At 38.1% G+C, this 18,743-nt stretch overlaps 1 protein-coding gene across 3 annotated transcripts in view; it reads right to left on the minus strand.

Annotated features, from left to right (window-relative positions):
- MORC3 (MORC family CW-type zinc finger 3) overlaps positions 1–18,712 on the minus strand; it is a 60,361-nt gene extending 41,649 nt beyond the window's left edge. The window contains exons 1-3 of one of the 3 annotated variants that reach the window (XM_072614912.1): positions 18,516–18,712; positions 6,239–6,311; positions 314–446 (exon numbers count right to left, since the gene is read on the minus strand). In XM_072614912.1, coding sequence (XP_072471013.1) covers positions 314–446; positions 6,239–6,311; positions 18,516–18,683 — 374 coding nt within the window. In that variant the 5' untranslated portion in view covers positions 18,684–18,712. The remainder of the gene's footprint in view (positions 1–313; positions 447–6,238; positions 6,312–18,515) is intronic. The other 2 variants (XM_072614913.1, XM_072614914.1) reach the window with 2 other exon arrangements.
- Between the last annotated feature and the right edge of the window lie 31 nt (positions 18,713–18,743).

Consider the following 18,743-nt stretch of genomic DNA (forward strand, 5'->3'; position numbering starts at 1 on the left):
CTCAGTTAGCAATAGCTTAGTTGAGAACATGGTAAACTAAACTGTTATTCAGTGTGTTCCACTAATACTCAAGGCCTATCTAAAACCTTAATCCAAGGAATGACACAAAAATATCGTGAAGTAAAGGTATTCTGAAGAGGGAAAATTCCTCCCCCTCTTCAAAAGTAATCAACAAAACTGAAACAGGTTAGAAAGCAAACTGTCCCATTTATGGATTTTGCATCCTATAGTGAAACAAAAAATACAATCAAAGCCAAGAAACTATAAACACATGAACTAACAGTTTCAAAGAATTATATACATTTTCACCCACCTTAGCATTTTATGTAACTTTTCTGAAGTCATGCCATTTCCATTGTCAGTAAATGTCAAGCATACGATTTCATTTATAACAGTCTTATCAATCCATATCTGCTTAGCATTCACATCAGGATCATAAGCATTATCTAAGAATCATCAAAAAAAGAGTCTTATTGGCTATCAAGTAATTTATATATTTTTTTAAATTTGAATGTAACAATTAAGATACTTCAAACAGACACTGGTTTAAAAGAGAATTTTAATTTAAAAAAGAGAGAATACTAATTAAAAGGTTTAAAATGCTTCAATTTCCAGAAATGTATGACAGGCAATATTTAGCTAATACAATTTCTACAATAATTGCATTAAATATTGAATATATAAAAATTCCCTTATATTTAAAATGTATTAAAGGTTAATTTTGGTAGTGGTCAATGGTTGCTTGAATCCGAACCTTAATAAGAAACTAGGGTAAATAACCAAAGTAGTGGTACAAGAATTTCAACCCTTCAAGTGTTAGATTGATTACCTGACAGTTTATACTGTTATCAAAAGGATATGGACAGAGGCAAGGCAGTAAAGAAAGTTGGTAACATTTATTTTTCAAATTTAGTGGTGATTTTTCAACAAATTACAAAAATAAAGACACCAAGCAACTCACAGTACATAGTACTCAAATTGAGAGCAATCTATCAGTTAGTCACCATTTCTAAGGGCTTGACAGTATGAAAAATAAAACAAAATCCAGATAACTGGTACAAAAATTTAACTTGTGAGAGAAAAATACAAAAGTCATGAAAAAAAACCCCAAGATTATTAGACTTCATTAAATAACTAGCTCCACCAGGAGACTGGCTTCACCTTCACTGAGCAGTTTGTTTTAGCTCTGGGCTTCTTAACTTTTATGTCATGAACATATGACACTATTGTCACCATGACAGTCTAGTGAAGTCTATGGACCTGTTCTCAGAATAATATCTTAAAATACTTAAAACTACAAAAGGAAATAACAATAATGAAATGTGTTTATCAACTTTTTTAAAAGTTTACAGATCCCAGGTTAAAAACCCCTGCCTTACTACTTAGCAAAAATGTACTAATTAATGATCTACAGTTCCTAAGCATAAGGATCACTAAGAGAAAAGGCAAGGAGTCCCAGCTCAGACAAAAGTTGTTGCCAAAAAGCCGTTTCACAAATGACACAGACTTAAGAATTATCCAAGATAACAACGAAATAGAAGATGATGGAACTTCCATGAATATAAAGTGCAAGTTATAGCGCAAGAAGAATTTTTCACTGATTTGAAAAGTGTACTATGTTTATGCTTCTTAATATCATAATAGCTACTTGTACACAAACTGTAAATCAATGTTTCTCCTAAAAGAGAAAGCAAAAAAACTGGAAAGGAACCTTCTTCTCTCCAACTTATAAGTGAGAAAAAAAATGGTACTATCTGAAAAACAAAAAAGGATATGAAGAGATGGAGAAAATCCTAATCAGTATTGAGGTAGTTGGAGGCAGGAAGAATAAGATGTTAAAAAGGGAAGAAGGTCCTTATAACATCTGTTGCTAAGTAATAGATATAACGGTTCTTCCTGTAAAACAGGCCAGCACAACATTCAGCCCACAGGTACCTCAAAAGGATTTCAGACGGCCCACAAAAAATGAAGGCGGTAAAGCAGACCTGCACAACATACCACCTACAGGCTGCTTTTGGCCCCACAGGCCATATGTTATGCAGGCCTACTGTAAAACAGAAGCCTCCTAAAAGGACTGTCTCATGTTTATATATATATATCCAGCCCTTCATACAGTGTCAGGGTATGACTGTTAATTGGTTGATCCCTGAAAAGAGGGTTCTTAATTTGAGAACAAGGATAGGAGCCATGGACAGTTTTCAAGGGGTCCATGACTTTGGGAAGGGGGGAAAAAAATCTTTATTTTCTCTAAGCCCTAAATGAAATTTAGCATTTCCTTCAATTACAAATATAGGCAACAAACCGCTATAGTATTAAGTTTCCTCAGACTGTCATGATACAAAAAAGGTTAAGAACCCCTGCCACAGAGAGTGGAACTGGACTATCTTAAGAAGCAGAAACTCCAATTAATGTTTGTGACAATCCACACGTGCTATGTGAAATATAATCCGATTTAGAAATCGATAAGTATTGGTTATTGGTACCTTAGCACTAAACTTTAGCACGGAATCATTTTGTCAACCTGAGAGAACAAGATCCCTCAATAAGCTAAAGTTTAAGTCTAAAGCAGAGGTATCTAACACCTAGACAGTCCTCCTTGGCCCCAAACTAGATTAAAAGATAACTGGGAAATAACTCAACAAAGTAAATATACAGTCAGTAGGGATTCTCAAGAATAGTTTAATGTTCCCCATTTTTATTTGACCTAGACACCACTAGTCTAAAGGAACTGTATCATGATACAGAACTATGGTCCTGAATAAACGGGATGCTCCAACTGTTGAGCTACTATGAATGATCTTTTTGAAGGATGCTGGAGAAAAGCAGAGATATCATAGGACTAGAAAAGGGCAAATGTTCTCCTTTGCAAAAAGGTAAAGAATATAGAATAAATATATTACTGAAAAATTGTAAGTCAATGTGCTAAATCTCCTGGCAAAATTCTAAACACAGTATTAAAGAAGTTGTTTCTGAGTATTTTAGAAAAGGAAGCATAAAAGGCCAAAAAAGCTTCATCAGAAACAAGTCATGATAAAATATGCACAATTACTTTTCTGACAAGTAATCTTGAGTCAGAGGATATGGGTTCAAATCCTAACTCTACTATTTACTACTTTTGTGACTCTCAACAAGCCACCTAACCTCACTGGGTTTGTTTCCTCACCACTAAAATGAGGAAGTGGGACCAGATGATCTCTGAAATGCCTTCCAAATCTATCATCCCATAATCCTAAACTGGAAGATCAGGAATGCTGCTTAAGCTAACCTTAGAGCCAAGGTAGAGATATGGATTAGATCAGGAAAATGGATTTGGAACTGTCAGACTCACCAGACCCAAAAAGTCCTCAATAATGAGTTAAGACAACTCTGAGGTTTTAATTCACATACAGATTAGCAAAGATGACAAAAGTGAAAATGACAGTTTTTGGAGGGGCTAAAAGAAACTAGGTACACAAAGGAACTGCAGGTAGAATTGTGAATTGGTATAGCTATTCTGGAAAGCAATATGGAGCTATGTCATCAAAGTCACTAAACCATGCGATACTGTTTTGTTGACTTTTTAAATTTAATTAGCGGCAATAAGGAGGCATTAGAGTTTGGCAATAATTATAACAGCTAACATTCATATAGTGCTTACTATGTGCCAGTGTTTTCCAATAATTATTTCATTTAAGTCTCACAACCACCCTAGGACATAGGTACTATAATTCCTATTCTACAGATGAGAAACTAAGGCAAACAGAGGTTAAATGCCATGCTCCTAGTAATACAATTATAGGTACCTGAAGCTGAATTTGAACCCAAATATCCCTGACTCCAGGCCCACAGAGCTATACTCACCATTTTTGGCATTATTCCCAAAACGAATTTATGTGTGATACGATTAGTAAAAGCATAACATGGTCAGAAGATGCATTAGGAATACCACTCTGACAAGTATGAAGAGGAAGGCAGAGACTTGAAGCAGGAAAACCAGTTAAGAAGCTACTATAATAGATCAGATGATAAGGATATGAACTAGTGTGATAGCCATGTAAGCAGGGAGAGCAGAGATGAGATTCAAGAGACATGATGAACACAGCAACAGCAACTAATTTGGTAGGGAGGGAGAGAAAGAGTGAGGAGTTATGGATGATGAAAACCTAGAAGGATGACGGTATCCTCAACGGAAATAAGAAAATGTGGCAGGAGTGAACTTGGGAATTTTATTTTATTTTAGACAAATTCAATTTCAAACGTCCAGTGGACATCCAAGTTGAAATGTCCAACAAGTAGCTGGAGATATAAAATTGGAGCTCAGGGGACAAACAAGGTCTAGATATCTACAGATTTGTGAGTAATAGGCATATAGATGACAATAATACCCATGGGAAATAATTAAGTCACTAGATGAGAGAACAGAGAGAAAAGAATCCAAAATAGAGCACGAGAAATTGAACACAGAAGAGCAATCACATGGGAGGAAATTCAAGAGAAACTAGTGTCACAAAGACCTAGAAAAAAGTATTTAGGATAGGGTGGTCAACCAGTTTTGAATGCTGCAGTGAAAGTCAAGAAGGAAGTAGATGAAAAAAAGTCAACAGATTTGGTAACTGAGATAAGAAGATCATAGATTTAGGGCCAACAGCACTTCACAGGCCATCTAATTCAACCCACTCATTTTTACAAATGTTACTGACAACTTCAAAAAGAATACTTTCAGGTGAATGAGGAAGTCAGAAACCAGAATGCAAAGCTTTTAGAGGTTAAAGTAAAGGAAGTGGATGCAACAAGGGTATTTGGTTTTTCCTAGAAGTTTGGTTGGGAAAGGGAAGAAAGATTTTAACAGCTATAGGAGACGATCAAGTGAAGGTTTTTTAGCCATGAGCATGTTTGTAAGCAAAAGACAGTGACGACTGAGGGAACAATCTGGAGAAGATAGCAGAAGATGGGATCAAGTGCACAGGTAGAGAGATTGGCCTTAGCAAGTAGAAGGGTTATCTCTTAGTCAAAAACTAATGAAAAAAAGAATAGGAGAATATAAAAGGTTTTAGAGACACAGAGAATGGGAAGGTCATGGTGAATGGCCTCCATTTAATCTGCAAAACATAAGGTGAGGTCCTCAGCTGAGAGTATGGGGGGAAAGGTAATGGAGAGACTTAAGGAAAAAAAGAGGTTCTGAACAGATTCTTTGGAGAACAGGATAATCAACTAGGGAAAAGTAAAATGAGGACTGTCTTGCTGCAGTGAGGGTACTAAAAATCTAACTCTAACCCAAAATCCTTTGGTCCTTTACTAGCATTCTTACTATCATTCAAAAATTTGGAGGTCATATACTTCCTTGAAAAGAACTGTGCAGTATATATGTGCTTACACTGTTATGGCAATTTCATCCTCAATGGATGAGTATGCTCACCAGTAAGGGTTCATAAATATAACTGCAGTTATCTTCAGTACATCTAGTTGTATCAAAGAACACAGAAGAAAAATGCCTTTCCTTTCTACTTCTGAAATAGTATCCTTTTTCTGAAAAAGGGGATGGCAAGCCACTGGGGAATTCTATACAATTTAAGAAAGTTATGCTATCCCATTTATGATCAGTAGTTCTCAAATATTTACAAAATTTTAGACACGTGTATTCATCTATTTTATCGACCTGAGACTGACTTGGGGGAAAATCCCAGTAGAAATCATAGCTTTACAAGGTAAACTTGTTCACAATCTTGTCTTCAGCCCTTTCCATATTCATGAAAAAGAAAAGTAAAGTCTTGTGGCTTCCTAATCATTATTATGACTCATCCTAACTACTGAACTGAGCAAGAATTTATTGTCTTTCCTATAATAAAGCCAACATACTTCTCTTATCACTAGAAGGATAACTATTTAGATATGAGAAGCATTTCCTATAAAGACTTTTGTCAAAAGTGAATCGATCTTCAAACTATACATATGTATGTAAATGGGGTTTTCATGGAATCTGTCTTGAGTAAAGAATTTGGCTGCACCGTAAGGAGCTCACAGTGTACATCAATAATGAAAATCATCCTGGAACCTTTTCCCCAGATCACAACAACCTTGCACTGAGAAGAAGCATGTACCATCATTTCAAGCTGGGTTTTCAGTCTCCTCATTTACAAACCATTCCATGAGCTCTCATGTAAAAATTCATTTATTTAAATCCATACTATATAAACATGCATAAATTTCTTTTGTTAAACACGTAAAAAAAAATCTGTTACTGAAATTGCAAGTTACATACCTATCAGTTCAGCAACTGCACTGAAAGGCCACGTATGACTGGTAGAATTTGTATGCAAAAACTTTGGACACAGCTGAAACAAAAGAAAAACATATGTTATATGCAATCTATATTTTCTTAAGTCTCAAACAAGAACAATCTTTGGGGTTCTACAATTTAAGTCAATTTGTTTCCAAAAACAAACTAACAAACCAAAAACCCAGTGTTCCCAAAACATATTTTAAACTATTTTAAAGGAACAAAAGCCAGTACTGTCTCTGGATTGGAGTCCCTCTCTACTTAATAATTTTTTTTACAACACTGTATTAGGAAGTATTAAAGGAATACTACAGTAACTTTTCCTACTAAATATGTACAAATCAATTTCTCACAAAAGGAGCTCCACAACTCTTTCCAAAATCTTATATACTAAAACAAACATGAAGCATTTCAAACTAGTGAATGATGATTGAATTAAGTTAAGGCTTGTAAGTCTTTTTATAGACTTCCCCTCCTGACCCAGGCTATGGGATTTACCTGTCACTTTGAAATATTCTCCTATAAAGTTATTACAGTGATTTAAGATTTTAACATTTTTCCTGACACAAAAACAATTCAAAGTTTAAAAGTGTCTTAGGATGTATAAATTCCCTCATAGTCTGTACTAACAATATATCCCCTCTTTTCACCTCTCAGACCTCAGAGACTTGGGGCATGGCACCTTAGAAGTAATCTAGTCTAATCTATTCATTTTCAAGTTAAACAAAAGAGGTATACTGAGATGAAATGAACTGTATGAGGTCAAACAAGGAATCTGAATCTGAATCCTTTGATACAAAATCCAGCGTTTTTTCCAGTACTGCCTCTTATTCTTTCCTAAAAGTTATCTAAAAATTACTTTTAAATAGATCCTTTTCATAATGTAACACCAATGGGATACCCACAGCAGCTGCTATGAATATGGAGATGTATTTCCAGGGTTGAATGGCAAAACATAACAAACTCTCTTCCTCAAAGATGAAACCAAGATATTTACTCAGATACCAGAAAGCCAATTCCACCACGGTAACAATACACATCACCAATCCAGGGAACACAACATCCCCAAGCCTTCCCTCCTTTAGACCTTCCCACAAACAAGCTCCCCTAGGCAAAATTCCTCCCACTCTCTCTCACACTAGCTGCTCCACCTCAGTTCCGCCTAGCTCTCTCTCAGCTCTACATCACTCTCACTTCCTGCCCCACTCATTCAGAAAACTCCTCCAGCCATGGGCTGCAGATGACTCAGGCTCCATCACAGCAGTCTGCAGGACCTGAGCTCAAAGCAGGTCACATAGGCCTATTAATAGGCAGCAAAGATCTTCCAATTCCATTAACATTACACACAATTCACAACTTCAGTAAAAGTCTGGAAAGTTTTTCCAGTTTGGTGATGCTGTTATTTAATTGTGCATCTTCCTGCTCTGAAGAGTTCTAATAAAGTTTAAGTTTCTTGAGGGCAAGAACTGTTTCCCATTTTTTGTATGTCCAAATTCTGATACTATGCTGTAGATGCTTGTTGAAATGAACTAGATTGAGTTCACATTTCATCTACCATTTCAAAACAGTTATGAATCAACTTTTGCCCCAATTCAGTAATTTAGTTTCCCCAAACCTTCTTGCTAATGTTAGGTAGATGTGAAAGTAATTTAAAATATTAAATCTGATTAGAATTTAAGTTAAGATGCTTTTTGTGAAAAGAAAATAAATGGTCTACCTAAAAGTAATTTTTAGATAAATCTTAGGAAAGAAAATATTAAGAGGCAGCACTGGTGAAATAGAGAAACAGCACCCTTTGAACAAACATATATAGTCAAGAAAAAACAATTCCGAAATTGGCCATTTCCAAAAATATGTTTCATTCTGTATCTTGAGTATACCTCCTCTCTGTCAGGAGTAGGGTTCATCATCATAATCACAGATCATCGTCAGTCCTCAGTAATCATGGTTGGTCACTGATCAGATTTCTTAAGTCTTTCAAAGTTGTTTATCTTTACAAATTTATTGTATAAATTGTTCTCCTGATTTGCTCATTTCACTCTGTAAACTACTTTTTACATTTCCATACTAGTTTTTACATACAAGTATTGCCAGATTTCTCAAAAACTGGACTTTCACTATGTAAGGCACAATAGTATTATATTATTATTATTATATTCACATAATTTATGTATATTCTCTGACACATGTATTTCATCACTGCTGTATTTAAAGTATGTGCCTATCCTCCCCAATTCCAGATACTCTGTATATTTGGGAGGTATTCCAGGCTTCTGGGAGATTGATTGTCTCTGTTTTTATGTGCTTGGTGAGTGCCATTTCTATAGGTAATTAAGCCTGGTTCTTAATCAGTAGAAAGTTGGGGGGAGTAGACCCCCCCCCAAGGGGCAGGGAGAGTTCTAACCATGGTGGTATTCTTACCTAGAACTCCAAAAGGAAAAAGTCTGACCACTCTGGGGGCTGACCAACACAAGTGGGAGATAAGGAAGTATCCCCAAAGTAAGTAATCCAGGGGTGCTACATAAAAAAGATTGATGGTTTCTGGTTTCATATACACTTCTCTTTTTCTGTTCTTTGTATATAGAAAGCTCATGTTTGTCAAACTCCTAATTTTTTAAAAGGTTTATAAGTAGGCATTTACAGAAGAGTAAAAAGAGCGCTGTATCTAAAGTCAGAAGACCTGGGCTTAAACTTGGGCTCTACTGCTTATCCTGTGTGACCTAGGCAAATCATTTAACTTCTTTGGACATCAGTTTCTCCATTTGTAAAATGAAAGGTCTGAACTATATGACCCTTAAGCTGCCACCTTCCAGTTCTAAATCTATGAGACTAAAAATGTTAAGCCTGGCATGAATTAGCAGTATTTTAAGATAGTCAAGAGCCCCAGAACCAAAGACCTCATTCAAATTTTGGTCTGGCATCATGTAGTCACTAGTATCTATACAATGTACCTCATGAGGCTGTTGTGAGGACTGAACAAAGTGATGTATGTGTGAAAATACTACCTCAAGTACTTAATAAACTTCAGCTACTATTTATTCTATCACCCAAGGCTTTACAGGAGACCATACTTGGCAAAATCTAGACAGAACATAGTCTAGTCAGCTTTTGATTACAGACAGTTCTCTCTTTAATTAAATTCACACTACAGTCTGTAAAGAATTGAGAAAGAAGTCTGCATTCCAAAAAAAAAAAATCCACCTATGTTAACTTGACTATACAATACTGTGCTCGCTCTCTCTCTCTCTCTCTCTCTCTCTCTCTCTCTCTCAATCCATGCTCTGAGGCCTCCCACTCTTACCCCACCAAAAATACAAAAAATTAAAAATAACAAAAAAACCTCCAAGTAAAGAACACCTAAGAGACCACCCCACCAGCTGGGGGCTTGGCTTGAGATGTGCAGCACCCCAAGGAGAGCTTTGCCCCACTCTGCCCACCTGCCCATGTGTCCAGGCTCTGCTTTGGTTAGTCTGTGCTCTGGTACTGCATGTCTGTCCCTATGTCGCCCCTCTTCCTGTCTGTATCCATGCCAGGCTCCCACATGTCTGCCATCCTCCCCCAGCATGTTCTTCCTCTCAATTCCAACCAGGTCCTAAATTGCTGGCGTAGGCATGGTCCTCCTCCTGTTCTGGTTTCTGTCCCTGGCCCCCATATATCCTTGAACCGTCTGCTGGCCCCCTCCCTTCACAGGGACACTGCCCCCCCTTTCTAACTCCTTCCCCATGTCTATGGCAAATTCATATTATGTAAAAATCTAGGATAACTGTCTATGTCTGCAATTTTGTAAAGCCCTTCATTTCTCCTGTTGTTGCTTCTATTTTCTCAATTTCACCTCTCTGTCAAAGGTTAAGGAGTTAGGTCAAATAAAATTAGGCCAGTTTGGGGTGAAAGACGAGTGAAAAGGGGTGTTGAGTTGTTAACCATTTTAAGATTAAATTTGGATCTGATTTGCTGACTTTATTTACTAATGCTATATTCCTTGAGTAGCTGTTAATAAAAACACCATAATCCCAATATTTCTGCACTGATAGATCTCTTGACCTCAGGAATTCTGAGCAACTTGACTATTGAGGGATACTGCGTTGCTTTAGGAGGGGTAAAATTGGCCTACATCAAAAAATAGAACAGATCTAAACTTCAATGCCTATCAGGAGGGGGAGCAGGCCCATGAGGAGCCCCCCCTACTTCAATTGTAGGCAAGATAGGAAGACCCAATCTTAGTCATCTTCCTGAGTTCAAATCTGGCCTCAGACACTTACTGGGACCTTCAATCTCCACATCTGTAAAATGAGCTGGAGAAGGAAATGGCAAACCACTTCAATATCTCTGCCAAGAACCGCTGCCCTGCCCCCTCCCCCATGAGGCCACAAGTGAACAATGACTGAATCACAAATATTTGATACATGGCAATTTATTTTTAATTTAGCAGGTAATCAAAACAATTTTTAAAAATAACTGGCTATTTACCAAATGTGTAAATTTCAAAAGGTTCGAGGTGCTAGTTGTTTCTCTGGAGACCTTTTATTATTGTTATTATTTTGTTTTCAGTGTTCTATAATCACTTCCATATAACTTAGCTTTTTCCCTTCCCTCCCCCTCCTTCCTCCCATCTCCTCCCTCCCTCCCTGAGAGGGAATACAGTTTTATATAGGTTCTACATATACATTCCCATTAAATACATTTTCACCTTATTAAAATGAATCGGAGAAATCATAAAACAAACAAAACCATAAAACAAAACAAAAAAAAAAATGATCTATTCATTCTGCGATCAAATTCCACAGTTCTTTCCCTGGATGTGGATAGCATTTTGCCTTAAGAGACCACTGGGAATTTTTTAAGTCCTTGCACTGCAATGAAGTTCTAAGTCTACCAGAAAAAGTCCTCACACACTGTGGTTGTTGCTGTGTACCAAGTTCTCCTGGTTCTGTGCCTTTCACTCAGCATCAGCTCATATAAGTCTTTCCAAACCTCTCTGAAGTCTTCCTGTTCATCATTTCTTATAGCACAATAGTATTCCATTATATTTATATACCACAATTTACTAAGCCATTCTCCAATTGACGGGCTTCCCCTTGATTTCCAGTTTTTGGTCACCAGAATAAGAGCTGCGATAAATATTTTTGTACATGTGGGACCCTTTCCCATTTTTATGATCTCTTGGAGATACAGTTCTAGAAGTGTTTGGAGAGCTTTAAGATACAAATCTGTTTAGTAATCAAACATGGATTTGTTGACTGGAAAACTGTTAAAGAAAAGGCAACAGGCTAAATGCATACATTTTATGATTTAATTAAACAATTCCCTATAAACAAACGGTAACATGATATTCTGGAGCCAGAGATTATCTGACTGTCTGGTACAGAAATATTCTGGTTTAAGTATATTTTGACATGAAAAAGGAACTCTATTGGTTGAACAAATCATAAATTTAGTTAAGACAACTAACAAAGTAGTGTCAATTGAATTTTATGATCTCAAGCTGTGTGAATTCCCTCTCTGTAGCATATGTCTCTGTGCCATAAGATAAGGAGAAAATCCCATCACTCTGACGGCAAGCTTCCTGTCCTAACCAGGTCCTTGACGTTGCTTACACAAGAAAGGGTATCTTAACAGAGTTGACAAAGTTGAAATTACAACCTAGGACATCTGTGTTTTTCCTTATCACTAAGATGCTAGGAGAAAGGTCTGGTAAGGAAGTTATTAAGTCAGCCCCATTTGCTTCCTGATACCAAAAGGCTTTCTCTGAATTTACGTAAGATAACAAAGGAGACTATTAGGTCCAGGCTCTTCTTAATTGAAACTTTGGCTCTTATTAAAGTCCAAAAGTTATATTAAATATTATCAGATATCCACATTTTTTTGACTGAAGCTAAAATACAAGTTACAAAAATGAGGGAATTAAAATATTAGGAGACTTGATAGCCAGAGCATGGGAGTAATTTTCATAAGCTCTTGTTCTAAATGAAATTATTACTTCACAGTGCACTATTATCACCATACTGAAGAACAACTTGTGATTTATCTAGTCTATTTTATGCGTACAAATGATATATGGAAATATAGGAAATTATTATATGGATAAGTCTATACAAAAATTTAAAGAAATGGTATATCACAACTCAATAGCTATAGCATGTGGTCAGTAAGTCTATACAAGAAAATATAAAAATGGTACAAAACTGGAATATCCCACTTCTTGATGAAATATGCTCTCCACTTCCTGATAGAGAACCAAAAGACTAAGAACATGGGACTAAAGAGTCCAGATTGAAGCATATTCTTTTTCTTTCTTTTCCTTGTCTTTTTTTTTTGGGGGGGGGGGGAGGGTAGGGAAGAAGAGGAGATATGACTAATGGAGAAATGCATTTTGCATGACTATACACATTTGTAACAGGTTTTGTTCTTCTTGCCTTCCCATTGGGTAGGAGAGGAGTGGATGAAAAAATCCTGTTTTAAAAAAATTTAATGTAATTTAAAATTAGCAAGAAATCATCAAACTAGTTCCTATTTCTTTTACCTATACAACATGAAACGGTAAGGACGTGATGACATTGTACCTAGGCCATATGAAATGAAGTAAATTAAACTATCAAAATGCTATCTCCCCCCCCAAACAAGCCATCAATGAGTTGGTATCAGTACCAAAAATACCCAAAACCATGTAAATATCCAAATCATCACAGATCCAAAATAATGTTATTTAAAAAAAAAAAAAAACAAACCTCAAAAGTACAAGCACTGGTCTCATCCTAATTCAGACCCTTATGGGCCAAGTCACTAAGCCATAGAACCTCCTCAAGTCTAAGTTTCGCTACCTGTAAGAAGGGGATACTATTCTCACAAATTTATTGTTTTTCTTCATTTGTTTCAGTTGTATTCGATTCTTCACGACCCCATTTCAGGTCTTCTTGGCAATAATACTGGAGTGATTTTGCCATTTCCTTCTCCAGCTCACTCTACAGCTGAGGTAAACTGCGTTAAATGACTTGTCCAGGGTCAGACAATTAGCAAGCGTCCGAGGCCAAATTTGAACTCGGTAAGATTACCCACTGTGCCACCTAGCTGCCCTCTCTGAAAAAAACAGTTTATAAAGTGTAAATGTGAATTACAATTACAAATTGTATCCATATTATCTGAAATAGCTTTGGTCTATTTCTGCTTTTTGGTCTACTGTAGATAATGGATTGCACTGCAGTTTTCCCTTTGTGCTTCCAACAATCTTACTTTCTTCTGCAATAAGTTACTGTGAATGTCTTCCAGATTTAGTTATTATCTGCTACCCTCCTCTATTCAAGTTTTAAAAACACAATTCAAAAAGGTGTATTCTTCATAATGCATACTTCAAAAAGTTTATTCATCTTAGACCAGCAGAGGGTCTACAGTGCCAACTTCCCCTGAGGGCTTTAGTGTTTAGTGTCAGGATAGAAACTGAGGAAACAGAAGTTAGAATTTCCAGCAAATCAATTTAATAGCAAGGCTAGCAACTGCCTATCAATCGAGTCTAAGACCTCCTCAGTAAATGCAAGGTCACCATTTGGTAGTTAACAAGATTTCTTATGGTCAATAATGAGGAACCAATCAACTTACATAATTTTGAGCAATATGGATATTCATTCTCTCTTTCGAATTAGTCAAAGTATTACAAATCCTGTGGTTATTTCAAGAATATCCTGGGGTACATTCTATGGTTCCTACAAAAATGTACCAAAAGATATAGGGAATATCTTGGAATCAAGTACTTAGCACCTCACTTTCCCAGAATCATATTACCATGTTCATTTCCCCATAATCATATAATTTACAGCAAAGAAAAGCCTAGCTCACAAAATACAAGACAATCATAAACTGGAGAGAGCCAAACAAAAAGGGAGTTACTTTTGAGTTTCTCAGAAAATAGGATTTGAGATGCATGTAAGAAGATTTCTCCTTCAATCTCAATCTGAATCCTCTAGTGGCTCCGTAAGGAAAGAGGCTGAATGAGAAAACAGTGACTGATGCCACACTCAAACTGAAGTTCATAGTAGGAGAAAGCTTGGAGGTACTTCTGGACATAAAGCATTTGACAGAAGAAGCCACTGCCAGTGAGTTAAGCTCTATGCTCTTCAAAAGTACGTGGAATATAGAGGTTTTGGTGCTAAGCTGGGTTGAAAGCATTAATGTCAATACACATTTCCTTTTTTTCTGAGGCAGCTTCATTATTCCCTTACTTGTGGTCTGATATGAAGTTGTGTTCAATGATGTAGATTTTTTTGATGGTTGAAAAAACGTGACCTCTAAGTGTAACATAAAGATAAAAGCAAATGGTCACAATAAACCATAAGTGCAAAAGGAAAAATCTGCCACACATACCATAAAGAATACTTTGTTTCTATGTGCCAATCTTCCTTCCCTAATGAGAATATTTTGCAGAACAACAAATTGTAAGATTCAAATTTAAAAGTTCAAATTCCATATCTACAAATAGGAGTGCAGTGGGAAAGTCTAGGATTTAAATAAGATCTAGAAGGATGGCTAATATTATAGAGATAAAAGGTGTTCTAGGCAGTTAAAATGACATCTCACCCAGATCTCCCTACTTGAAATCATTCCCTTTTCCAATCAAGAAAAACTTGAGGTTTACAGGTTAGATTTCTTTCTTAAGGATCAAGCCTTAAACCCAACAAGAGGTCCCAAGCCAAACCCCACTCTGAATGGACTAGGAGTGAATGTAAATAAGTAATTGTTTAGGTTTTGGCTAGAAACCCTGAGGGTCTTCCTCTCCCAGTTAGATTTTTCTCTCCAGGACTAGGCTAAAAAGGCCCCATTTTTTTTACCTAGCCTTATTAAATCACTCAAAGAGTGTTTCCTCAGTCAAACAGAGAACTGCTAAAGACCTTAGCTTTAAAAGACCAAGGTTTTCCACCTCATCAGGGGTCATCTTCAGTCATCCTGATGTGTATATCTGGTAACTCGACTCAAGTGGTTCCAGAGAAGAAAATGAGGCTGATGACTTTGCAGAGCCCTTCCTCACATAAATCCAATTCATTTGCATGTCATAGCATCATCTCCATCACTTCACAGTCTTCTTCCGGAATGAAAGACAACAACAACCCTTTTCAATCTATCCTCCAGACTTGCGAAAAACACCTTAATACCAAACACACATTAGTACCCTGCTCAAAAACTGTCACTGGCTCTACCTACTTTATAGAATTATTCTGGGGACCTAATAAAAGAATATATGTAAAGCATTAAATAAAATGTAAAAGGTGGTAATGAGTGATGGGGGGGGGTGGGGAAGAGCAACAAGAAAACCTTAAAAATACAATCCAGAAAAATGCAATAGCTCAGAAAAGAACAAAGGCAATTTTGTTACTTTCAAGTTAAATTTTATAATTTAAGAAAAAAACTCTACATAACAGAATTTCACAATTTCGCTTACCAGTATCTTTTCTATTCTTTGCTTATTAAATGATTCATAAGAAGAAAATGTTAAAACATTTAAAAACATAATGTAAATTAGTACAGAAATGTGAGGCAGTATTAACAGTGTGTTCTGCTTGTAGGAAGGAAGGACCTGGATTCAAACACCACTTACGGCAATGATCGCATGGTTCTGGGCAGGTCACTTGGCCCCTCTAAGTCTATCTGCAAAATGAGAATACTATTTTACATCACCTACTTCACAGGGTTGCAGTACAAATGTGAGATAAGGCACTTTACAAACTCTGAAGAGCTATGAAAAGGACTCAGGGGAAAGTTTATTCAAAGGGAGAGAATATGCCCTCGGGTTATAAACTTAAAGCAGGAAGGAAGCAGAGTAGTCAGAGTTTAACCCGCTTATTTTGCAAAAGACAAAACTGAAGAATAGAGAAGTTAAATGTCTAGCCCAAGGTTACAAAATAAAGGAGGTGTAGTAAATAGAGCAACCCCGAAGCCATCCGTAGAGTTTCCCTCAGAGAACAGCCTATACATACAGGATTCTTCCCAAGGAGGGTCTCCTGAATTAAATCTGTGGCAGGTCCTATCATAATTGTGGTTGATAAATTCCACTATCAATAAGACTTTAAAAATACTTTAAGTTAGTGATCTGCCATCTGCTTTCAAGAGAGAAGGCAACCCTTTCAACCAACAGACACATGGAAATGTATTGGTTTGATCCAGAGACCTGGTAAAATGGACCCTGTAGATCTGAGTTAGTACCTTTAACAAATCATTCTGAATATGAGCAGAAGTTCAGAGGACAACACAGAATTACTTCTTTTTATCCACAACTACTTCAAACAATAGCAAAACACCTAACACCACAAGCCTTTGAGTAGATCTATTTTATGCCATAATAAATGATGCTTAGTCAATAAATAAAAGCATAACCCTTCAAAAACAAAGTTTGATAACTACAGTTTTACTATTTCCTGGGAAATATCCTGAAGTTTCTATTAATTACAAACTCATTTTAAAATCAAGTAAAAAATCCTGCGCTTCTACCAGAGAACAACGTTTAGGACAGATTTCAAAATTTGGATAAGAAAAACAATTTTTAGTAGGTCCTGTAAGTAGGAAGGAAAAAGGTAATTTTTGTTTTATGTGCACTTACTTCTCACTGCAGTCAAGGTGACCTGAGTTCAAATCCAGCATCAGAGTGACTCTGAACAAATCAATTTAACCTGTCTCCCTCAGTTTCCTCAACTGTAAAACAGGGATGGTAATAATTGCATGCACCTCCTACGGCTGTTAGTATCAAATAAGATAACTTATAAAATGCCTGGCACACACAATAGTAGCTTCATGCTTATTCTCTTCTGCCCCCATAATAGCTGAAATTTATGAACGTTTGAAGTTTACAAAGTGCTTTGAATACATTATTCCATTCCATCCTCACAGCAACCCTATGTGAACAGGCATTTATTAAGCACCTACAATGTCAGTGTCAGGCTTAGTGCCCAGGGGTTACAAAGAAAGGCTAAAAATAAATCAGTCCCTGATCTCTAAGGTGGCAACTAGGAACACACAAGATATATATATATATACACATACGTATACATATATACATATACATATATGACTGTGTGTGTGTGTATATATATATATATATATATATATATATGGATAGACTGATGATAATCTCAGAGAGAAGGAACCAGAGGGACTAGGAAAAGCTTCCTGCAGAAGGCAAAATTTTAGCTGATATTTGAAGGAACCCAGTAGGTGGAGAAGAGAAGGAAAAGGTTCAAGCATGTTCGATGGGCACTGGAATTGCTGAGCCAGGAGATAGAAGGTCTGCGTTCGTGAAACAGAAGGGGCCATAATCACAAGAAGGAGGGGAAGAGAAGGGGAAGGGAGGAAGTAAGGTGTAGAACACTGAAAAGGTAGGATGAGGCCAGGTTATGAAGGGCTTGAAAAGCAAAACCGAAAGTTTTTTATCTGATGGGGGGAGGTCGTAGGAAAACCACAGAATTCGCAGAATTGGGGGTTGGTGACTGCCTTATTTTATTTGGGTGCGACAGTGGAAATCACTCACTGGGAAAAGGCAGCTTGCATAGGCTAAGATACTCTTGGGAATCATTTCTGGAGAGACGATTCGAGATTTCGGTGTCCCCGGCTTTCTGCACCAAAACACAGCTCCATTTACAGCCGGAGCCGGAGACACCACGTAACCGATCCCCTCTTCTCCCTATCTGACCAGGGCGCGTATTTTGCCCAGATGGCAGGCCACAAGGAAGGGAACTTAAAAAAGAAACTGAAAATGCGAATGAGAACGAGGAAACGAAAGACAAGTGTCAAACCTAGCCAGGGCCCACCCTGCGCTTCCCTCTCCCTCACCTCACAAGCCTCTTACTAAGGGCGATTCACGAGGGCTGGCTGACTGAAGGGGGGGTCTCAGAACAGAGAAAAGAACCAGGGGGACCTGTCTCCCTGTCTCCCTTCCTCCCTCCCGCCCCGCCAAAGTCCGGGCCCAGCAGAGACGCCCAAGGAAAAGAATCGAAACTCTCCGGCGGCGCCCCGCCCCCTCCGGGCCCCGAGGCCGGGGAGCCCGGTCCGCACGCTGGGCAGCTCTCTCTGCCTCCGCGCCGGGATACGTCCCACCCGGGAGACCGACGCGGACGTTCCCCGGTCCGGTGCCCGCGACCCCCCGTCCCACCGCAGCCCCACTCAGGCCCCCCCCGGCCCAGGCTCCGCAGGGGCCCGCGGCCAAGGCGGAGGGGCGGCTTACCCCCGGCCCCCGCCTCCCCCTCGCCTCCCCCCTCGCCTCCCACGCACTGCCGCCACAGCTCACCGCACTCAGCAGAATCCCGCTCTGTGTCTGTGCCGTCATCTTGGGGCAGCCACAAAGCCCAGGGCAGCGTCCAGGGCAACCTGACTCGGAGTCAGTACCTACACTTCCCCACCTACTTCCGGGGGGAAGCGATTGGCCGAGACGTGACTCCGCCCACCCACTTCCCATGACCCCCTCCCGCCTCCCGCCTAGCTTCAGGAATGCTATCCCCGGACAGGTTAAAGGAAA

Source organism: Notamacropus eugenii, chromosome 5 (genome assembly GCF_028372415.1).
Source record: "Notamacropus eugenii isolate mMacEug1 chromosome 5, mMacEug1.pri_v2, whole genome shotgun sequence".
NCBI lineage: Eukaryota > Metazoa > Chordata > Mammalia > Diprotodontia > Macropodidae > Notamacropus > Notamacropus eugenii.